General features: G+C 49.9%; 1 protein-coding gene across 1 annotated transcript in view; it reads right to left on the reverse strand.

Moving 5' to 3' along the window:
* The window catches only part of LOC141975046 (antigen WC1.1-like), a 68,433-nt gene extending 62,568 nt beyond the window's left edge, over positions 1-5,865 (reverse strand). Inside the window, exons 1-2 of the mRNA XM_074935210.1 lie at positions 5,764-5,865; positions 2,208-2,522 (exon numbers count right to left, since the gene is read on the reverse strand). Of these exons, the coding sequence (XP_074791311.1) occupies positions 2,208-2,522; positions 5,764-5,824 (376 nt within the window). The 5' untranslated portion in view covers positions 5,825-5,865. The remainder of the gene's footprint in view (positions 1-2,207; positions 2,523-5,763) is intronic.
* Positions 5,866-9,639: the final 3,774 nt, after the last annotated feature.

A 9,639-nucleotide genomic window follows, 5' to 3' on the forward strand; every position in this document is an offset into this window, starting at 1 on the left:
CACTGCAGCTGCAGACCTCACTGCACACGGGAAACCCAGAATGAAACCCAGAGAGAGACCCTTCACCTTGACCCTGGAAGATCCATGCACCTGTGCTGAGCCTGGCACAGAGACTGAGAGGGGAGCCAATGCATCTCCATGTGCTGAGGGTTACTCCACTTTAGGGCCTGTTGAGGAGGCCCCCACTGTGCCCGGCATATTTCTGAGGGAAGGTGGGTGGGGGAGGCTTATGGTGACTGTGGCCCCTGTGTTCTGACACAGGGCCAAGAGGGCACAGGGGAGGGGTGACCTCCCCCACAGTTTCTGGGGATACTGTCACTGAGGATGGTAAAAAGAAAAGGAGGACTTGTGGCACCTTAGAGACTAACAAATTTATTTGAGCATAAGCTTTCGTGCGCTACAGCTCACTTCATCGGATGCACTGAGTGGAATTCAGGATGGTAAGTGAGTGGCAGGGTGTGAGGGGGAGACACACAAAGCACTGACCCCAGTGATCAGACGTGACCTCACCATTAGCAGTGATCAGGGATTTGCAGAGAGATGCAAACTGAGCTAATCAGAACAAAGAGGTGTTGTCGCTGTTCAGCCAGCTGCAGCGACCAATGTCCTACACTGAGGGCAAGTCTACAGTACAAAATGTAGTTGACCAAAGTTATGTGAATATATAGCCGCCACAGTAACTAAATCGCTTTTGTGTGTCCACACTACACTCCTTGTGTTGGTGGTGCGCATCCTCACCAGGAGTGCTTCCACCCATGGGCGGCGTTTGAGCCGCCCGTTCAGGGAGCCTAGGCCCTGGCCCTGCCCCTTCTGCCTGAAGCCCCACCCCTCCTCCACCCCTTCTGCCCCTCCTCCTCTGCGGGAACCTTGAGCCCCTGACCGTGGTTGCTGGCCCCCCCGCTCCAGCCCCGGGCCGCCCTGACCAACCCTCCCAAGGGCCCCAGCCCCAGAGCACCAGGGGCCCCAACTGGCCGGAGTCCTGAGCCCCAGGCTGGCACGCGCTAGCCCCAGGCCCCTCGGGGAAGAGGAGCAATCTCCCTGGCTGAGGACATTGGGAAGCGGCAGCAAGCAGGAGGGGGTTCAGGGTGGAGCGTGGGTGGAGCCATGCCTGGCTGTTTGGGGAGGTTCAGCCTCCCCTGGCCTGCCATACCCCCCGCCCATGCTTGCATCAGTTTAACTATCAGTGTGGAGCATTGTGGGATGGCTTCAGAAAGGCAGCAACAGTCAATATAAGCAATGCAGTGTCCACACTGACAGTGCGTAGACCTAGCTACATCGACCTAAGTGCTACACCTCTCATGGAGCTGGAGTTGTTATGTCGGGGTAGTGGGCAAGTTACATTGGCAGGAGCTACATTTTAGTGTAAACGCTTATGGAATTAGGTCAATGTAAACTGTCTTACATCAACCTAACTCTGTAGTGTAGACCAGGGCTTAGTATTACACGTGTCAGGGCTGTTTTTAACAGTCACTCTCTTTAGACCTGTGTGCAAACACAGCCATTTTAACAGCACAAGCTTTGATGAAGCCAGGTTATACATACACATTTATTTCCCAAGTGCAGAGGGATCCAGATGCCGTCTCCACGACATTATCCTGGGGGTAATTCTAGCTCACCCTGCATGGGAAGGCAGCCAGGTGGGCTGCAGAACAAAGAGCTACACGTCATGTGGGAGTTCCCTGCCTGACCCTGGGGGGATTCGGGGAAGGAGGGAGCTGTGTGGAGCAGTGGAGTCAGTTTTTGCCCCCTGCACCTTCCCCCAGCTGGTTTGGCCCCTCCCACTTGCCATGGTCAGGCTCAGGGCTCCTCTCCTGCTGCCTCAGGGAACTCTGGGGAAAACTCTACAGCACTCGCCCCACCAGATCCCATCCCAGCTCCCGCAGCCACAGGCAGGGTCACATCTGCTGCTCCTCTGGGGAGACACTGGGCTTCTATACACAGGCACCTACCGGCACAGACCTGCTAATGGGGCTTCGCCCCACCCCACCCTTACTCCATGACAGCTGCCTGACCTGCCCAGAGGATGGCACAGCCTGCTCATCCCCAGTCTACCAAGGGGAGCTCAGGGAGAGACTGGTTAGCTCCACACAGACCTCAGTTCAGGGCACCCTCCAGCTCTGAGTCTCCAGGAATGTCACACACTTTGGGTCCAGTCCCTTCTCCCTCATAGGGAGTTTCCTACAGGGGCAGGTTGGCAGAGTTCTTACCTGAGCAGATCACTCCGGAATCAAAAGAATGACGGCACCGGATTGCACCCCATCCTCTATGACTGCAGTTCCAGAGAGCTGACTCGTCACCATCACAATCAGCTAGAATCAGCCAAGTTGGTCCAGATCCTTCTCCAAAATGAGCATTACCAAGGGCACTGACAGCAGATCCACATCCCAACTGCTTACAAACCACCTCAGCATCTTCCATGTCCCAGTCATTATCACACACCGTCCCCCACTGATCCTGGTGTTTAACCTCCACTCTCCCGGCACAGGGGCTGCTTCCATTCACCAGCCTCAGCTCATCAGCACCTTCAAAGAGACACAGAGCAGAGTTGCAGACAGCACAGAGCCCATCCCCTCTGGCTTGGAGATTATCACACAAGGGTCCTGGGCTTTACTTCCTGATCCCCCAGTCAGGCTTGTCACTGGGGAGGCAGCATGAGGTATCTCCTCCTCTCTGAGCTCTCTGGGCTGGTGAATGCTGAGCACCGTCACTGCTGTGTGATTCACCACCCTCCCTCACCACCCAATCTCCTCATTCCTTCGACCCTTCTCCCCCACCACTCACTTGAAAACATGTTCCCCCACCCAGCCTCTCCCTGACACCAGCTCCTTCAACCATCTCCAACAAACTCTCCTGCCTGGAAAGGAGTGTGGTGTATTGAAAACTGTTAAAATGACAACCTGCTGCCACTTTAAGAGGAAGGAACTTCCTGGTCCTGTTTGCAGGCTAGGGATGGAGCGCTTTGTAAGGAAGTGGCAATCTGGGCCTTCAGCAGTCAGACTCCAGAGAGCCTACCTAAACCAAGGTGGGGTAAGTTGTACCTCTCTGCCTTGTGGAGCACCCTGCTTTGTCTCTCTCTGTTTTGGGGTTCTTGTGTGTGAGGGTTCATAGAATCATAGAATATCAGGGTTGGAAGGGACCTCAGGAGGTCATCTAGTCCAACCCCCTGCTCAAAGCAGGACCAATCCCCAACTAAATCATCCCAGACAGGGCTTTTGTCAAGCCTGACCTTAAAAATATCTAAGGAAGGAGATTCCACCACCTCCCTTGGTAACGCATTTCAGTGTTTCACCACCCTCCTAGTGAAAAACTTTTTCCTAATATCCAACCTAAACCTCCCCCACTGCAACTTTAGACCATTACTCCTTGTTCTGTCATCTGCTACCACTGAGAACAGTCTAGATCCATCCTCTTTGGAACCCCCTTTCAGGTAGCTGAAAGCAGCTATCAAATCCCCCCTCATTCTTCACTTCCGCAGACTAAACAAGCCCAGTTCCCTCAGCCTCTCCTCATAAGTCATGTGTTCCAGTCCCCTAATCATTTTTGTTGCCCCCCGCTGGACTCTTTCCAATTTTTCCACATCCTTCTTGTAGTGTGGGGCCCAAAACTGGACACAGTACTCCAGATGAGGCCTCACCAATGTCGAATAGAGGGGAACGATCATGTCCCTCGATCTGCTGGCAATGCCCCTACATATACATCCCAAAATGCCATTGGCCTTCTTGGCAACAACGGCACACTGTTGACTCATATCCAGCTTCTCGTCCTTTTGTAACCCACCTGCCACTAAATGCTACTTGCCTTCCTCCTCTGTCTGAGTCACTGTTCCTCCCAGACCCCTCCCATTCTATCTGCTTCAAATTTTTAAATGTTTTCTCAGAAGGAATTAGAGAAAATGTTTTTCCCCATCTGCATTTACCTGCTGGTTACAAAGTATAAGTGCAGATTCATCTGTGATGACTATTTTATATCCAGTTTTTATAAAGCACATTCCCTCTCCAGTAACAGGGGCTGTAACTCCATCCTGGGGGGGCAGGGGACATCAGAACCCTCAGAGCAGAGAGCTCCCGCTAGCTGCAATTACAGCTGTATATTGATGGGGAGCTGTGGGGAGGGGGGCACTGTTCCATACAATCTCATGGTGAAAACAAACCCCTTCCCCAGAGCACAGTGACTATTATGGGAAGTCCAGGAGCTCTGGACCCACCTCCACATCCCTCTTGTTCAGTGGTTCTCAAATTTGTGTACTGGTGACCCCTTGTTGAAGGGATTCATTCTGCAACACTGAGTCAGATTAAGAAACCTGGTGTCTCTTCTGACCCTTCCCCGCTCTGTAGGAACCCATGTGTTCGGCTTGGAACAAAAGAGTTGACTTTGATAATTTTAATTTATTTAAAGGTTTTTGCTGTCTGGTGAATTTTATCTCCACGTTCTCTCTCCACCCTCAATCACACAGGTAGGTATTGTTCCCATTTTACAGAAAGGGAACCTGAGGCAGTGAGAAATGAAATGAGATGCCCCAAGGTCACACACTCAATCTGTGGCAGAGACAAGAACAGACCCTAATCGCCGGATTCCCAGTGCAGGGTTTTCACCATAGAACCATCCGTAAGTTACACAGGGGGCACAGGCTGTGCACTCATGTATTCCATGGTGTCCTCGCCACAGATGTGACTGAGGGTTTATTGTTATGATTTCCTCTAAGTGCCGTTCCCAGTAGGGCATATCCACTGCAGCACGTTTGCTCTCTGGTTTCAGCAGCCACCATCATGTTACACCTGCCTCTTGCTCTTTGTGGCCCCAAACCAGCAAAGGCTGTTAGTCATGGGGCAACAATTTCACAAAACCATTTCTCTTCGGCTGCAATTTTTTTTGTTTTTTTTTGTTTTTTGAATCCCAGTGGAATTCTCTGCGTTTTCACTCTGGTAAAGGTCAGTTTTATCATGAGATCAAACTCTAGCTACTTCTGTGTAACTTTCTTGGGAAATTCAGCTACAAACCCGCACTTCAGAAAATGTCCTTGCTCTGGAATCCTCAGCACCTACCCTCCAAGGCACAGAGAGGTTGCAGAGCTATCTGTGATCTCTACATAGCAGCTGTGGTACCGCAGTTTGTCTCTAGCTAAATATTTGAGGTTTCTAAAATCTGACTTTCATCTTCAGCTTCACCTGTTCACACTGCAGCTACAGAACAGCAGCGTCTCAGACTGCAGCAACTCACAGAAACAGGCTGCTACTGAACAGTTCAGTGTCCTGACAAGTGCATCATTCAAACCTGCTGAAGTTGGCCCAGCATGTTTGACGCACACAGGACAGCAGTGTTATTTTAAATGGCATGGAGTGTATATCTGGAATTATTCACAGGTTCCATACACAGGCACAGAGCTGGACGGGCGATGAGGCTGGAGGTCATAATATAGAAGTCCACTCTGCTTTTCTTCTGATTAATTGACAGGAATTTCTAAGCACTGAAGTCATTAGTTCACTAAAAGCAACTCTGGGCTCACAGTGATACAAGACTGAGGTATTTTATAAAGCACACAGATTGTGACAGGGTCAAATCTATGATTATTGCAAATATATAAACCTCCTCTCTCAGAATAACCAATGGGAGATAATCAGAAACACAAATTTACTTTAACCCCAACTGCCTGCTTTCCATTTGCTTCACTGACTTCTGGAATAAAACACTGTTTCTAGTGGATTACAACTTTCTTCCTACTTCTCCTCTGCCCAGCTCATCCAGTGAAATAAAGCAGGCACTTACCCATGGTGTCCTGAAGAAAGAGGAGAAGCCAAAGCAGCTGAGCGGAGAGATGTCCCTTCATTGCCAGACGGACCTGCCGTCCCCTCCTGACACTGCACAGCCAGCACGGAAACACTCTGCCAGGGCTCCTCTGTGTCTGACAAGTGACAACAAAGCAGTGGCAGGGAAATATGTAGATTCAGATGCTGGCATCAGCTGCCAGAAGGAACCAATAGAAACAATATTCACCTTTTTAGACATTATCAGAGAGTTTATCTAAATTTTTATGCAGCTAAAACATCCAATACAATTCTAAAACTCCAACTGTTACCATATATGAGTGACGAGTCCGCTTCTGATGTCATCTTTCCTTCAGTCTCGGATCATCATGTAACGTCCCTCCTTGGTGCAGGGCAGAACTGTGTGAAAAATGATTCTGTCTGATTAGTTAAATAACTCTAGAGCCTAGAATGCTGCTCATTTGACAAACTAATTATGAAAACAAATGTGGAAAAAAAGAAACCTCTAAAATTGAACCCCACAGAGCTGTGTGTGTCCAATTGTAGCTAGGCCACTAAAACCACAGAGTTGGGATGTTACCACTGGGGTCAGCTGTATCCAAAGGAGAAGGGACCAACCCCTGCTCCCTTTGTGGAATCCAGACTGCTCAGGGCTTCCTGAATGGCAGTGGTATATTAATGGGAGGAGTGTGTCATGGAGCTTCCTTCTTCAGAGGTGACCATCAGTGGCAGCAGAGTCTCAGAGGGCTTCCTGTTCACCGTGTTAGAGCTTGTTCTTAACACTGACTGACTAGGTTCTGAGTGACCATCTCGCATACCGTAGTGTAGGTAGCAACCCACTCCAGGACTCTCTGCCCAGGCCAGTGCTAGGACTGCCCTGTGTGGTAACTCTAGTCAGCACAGGCTGCATGAATCAGTCTGGGAGCAGAGAGAATCGCAGGGTCCTGGCCATTTCCATCTGTCTGAATACAGAATCTCCTTTATAGTCCGTGCAGCTGAAACCCGTCTCTTCTCTACAGCGAAGAGCAGCACATTGGCCGTAGAACACAAGCTTTCCAGGAGACAGCAGCAAGTTAACCAGGAAAACAACATAGCCGACATTCAGTGGAAAAGCAGCTGGGGGCGGGAGAGCAATCAAAGGTAAAATCCATCCTGAAGGAGCCATGTGCAGGTGTGTGTTAGAACAGGCCTAACAGAGCCATTTATAATGGAATTTGAAATCAGCCCATCGCAGCAATTGTGGTACCAAACAGAAAGGTGGCCTTGTAGAAAACAGCTCAAATGCAGACATCTCTGGCACTTTGCGGCCCCTACCTCATGAAGACCAAACTGCCACAGCATGAGCTCCTTGGCAATGAACAACAAGGTGTTTCCCCAGCCAGAAGCCATCTTGGTGAGCGGCGAGAACTCTGACTCAGCACAGGAAGTTCTCTCTCATCTGTCCAGAGAGAGGCAAAGACCAGGAACCATGCAGTAGCTACACCAGCTCTGCCTTAAATACCGTCCTTGTCAGCGGCTCACCGTGCAAGGGCCAGTACAGCACAGTGCAGCCACTGACCCTGAATAAACAGAACATAGGTCAGAGAGTTGAAGAACTGACTGATAATGGAAGAAGGTGCTGGCAACGTTAATGGGAGAGGGGGTGAGCTCTCCTTGCAACAGCTCTGATTGTTTTTTCTGCCCCAGGAGGTGGACAAGTGGGGAAGACTGCCAATCAAAGGCTCAAATTCACTAGGTGTTTGGAGCTTTTCATGTTATCTGGAGACTGGGCCTCACCTCATCAAAATCCCATCACCAGGGGCAGTTTGCCAGGGCTGGCAGCGCTGTGACAGGTGCTCCAAGGCCGTCCCCTTCAGAACAGGTGTCATAGAATCATAGAATATCAGGGTTGGAAGGGACCTCAGGAGGTCATCTAGTCCAATCCCCTGCTCAAAGCAGGACCAATCCCCAACTAAAATCATCCCAGCCAGGGCTTTCTCAAGCCTGACCTTAAAAACTATGGAAGGAGATGCCACCACCTCCCTAGGTAATGCATTCCAGTGTTTCACCACCCTCCTAGTGAAAAAGTTTTTCCTAATATCCAACCTAAACCTCCCCCACTGCAACTTGAGACCATTACTCCTTGTTCTGTCATCTGCTACCACTGAGAACAGTCTAGATCCAACCTCTTTGGAACCCCCTTTCAGGTAGTTGAAAGCAGCTATCAAATCCCCCCTCATTCTTCTCTTCCGTAGACTAAACATCCCCAGTTCCCTCAGCCTCTCCTCATAAGTCATGTGTTCCAGTCCCCTAATCATTTTTGTTGCCCTCCGCTGGACATTTTCCAATTTTTCCACATCCTTCTTGTAGTGTGGGGCCCAAAACTGGACACAGTTCACAGAATATCAGGGTTGGAAGGGACCTCAGGCGGTCATCTAGTCCAACCCGCTGCTCAAAGCAGCACCAATCCCCAATTTTTGCCCCAGATCCCTGAATGGCCTTCTCAAGGACTGAACTCACAACCCTGGGTTTAGCAGGCTAATGCTCAAACCACTGAGCTATCCCTCCCCTCTCCAGATGAGACCTCACAGATGTCGAATAGAGGGGAATGATCACGTCCCTCGATCTGCTGACAATGCCCCTATTTATACATCCCAAAATGCCATTGGCCTTCTTGGCAAGAAGGGCACACTGTTGACTCATATCCAGCTTCTCGTCCACTGTAACCCCTAGGTCCTTTTCTGCGGAACTGCTGCCGAGCCATTTGGTCCCTAGTCTGTAGCGGTGCATGGGATTCTTCCTTCCTAAGTGCAGGACTCTGCCCTTGTCCTTGTTGAACCTCATCAGATTTCTTTTGGCCCAATCCTCTAATTTGTCTAGGTCCCTCTGTATCCTATCCCTATCCTCCAGCGTATCTACCTCTCCTCCCAGTTTAGTGTCATCTGCAAACTTGCTGAGGGTGCAATCCACACCATCCTCCAGATCATCAATGAAGATATTGAACAAAACCGGCCCAAGGACTGACCCTTGGGGCACTCCACTTAATACCGGCTTCAAACTAGACATGGAGCCATTGTTCACTACCCGTTGAGCCCGACAGTCTAGCCAACTTTCTATCCACCTTACAGTCCATTTATCCAGCCCATACTTCTTTAACTTGCTGGCAAGAATACTGTGGGAGACTGTGTCAAAAGCTTTGCTAAAGTCAAGGAACAACACGTCCACTGCTTTCCCCTCATCCACAGAGCTAGTTATCTCATCATAGAAGGCAATTACATTAGTTAGGCATGACTTGCCCTTGATGAATCCATGCTGACTGTTCCTGATCACTTTCCTCTCCTCTAAGTGCTTCAGAATTGATTCTTTGAGGACCTGCTCCATGATTTTTCCAGGGACTGAGGTGAGGCTGACTGGCCTGTAGTTCTCAGGATCCTCCTTCTTCCTTTTTTTAAAGATGGGTACTACATTAGTCTTCTTCCAGTCATCCGGGACCTCCCCCGATCGCCATGAGTTTTCAAAGATAATGGCGAATAGGTCTGCAATCACATCTGCGAACTCCTTTCACACTCTCAGATGCAGCGCATCTGGCCTCATGGACTTGTGCTCATCCAGCTTTTCTAAATAGTCCTGAACCACTTCTTTCTCCACAGAGGGCTGGTCTCCTCCTCCCCATGCTGTGATGCCCAGTGCAGTAGTCTGGGAGCTGACCTTGTTCGTGAAGACAGAGGCAAAAAAAGCATTGAGTACATTAGCTTCTTCCACATCCTCTGTCACTAGGTTGCCTCCCTCAGTCAGTAAGAGGCCCACACTTTCCTTGACTTTCTTCTTGTTGCTAACATACCTGAAGAAACCCTTCTTGTTACTCTTAACATCTCTTGCTAGCTGCAACTGCAAGTGT

This window comes from Natator depressus, chromosome 1 (genome assembly GCF_965152275.1).
Source record: "Natator depressus isolate rNatDep1 chromosome 1, rNatDep2.hap1, whole genome shotgun sequence".
Classification (NCBI taxonomy): Eukaryota; Metazoa; Chordata; order Testudines; family Cheloniidae; genus Natator; species Natator depressus.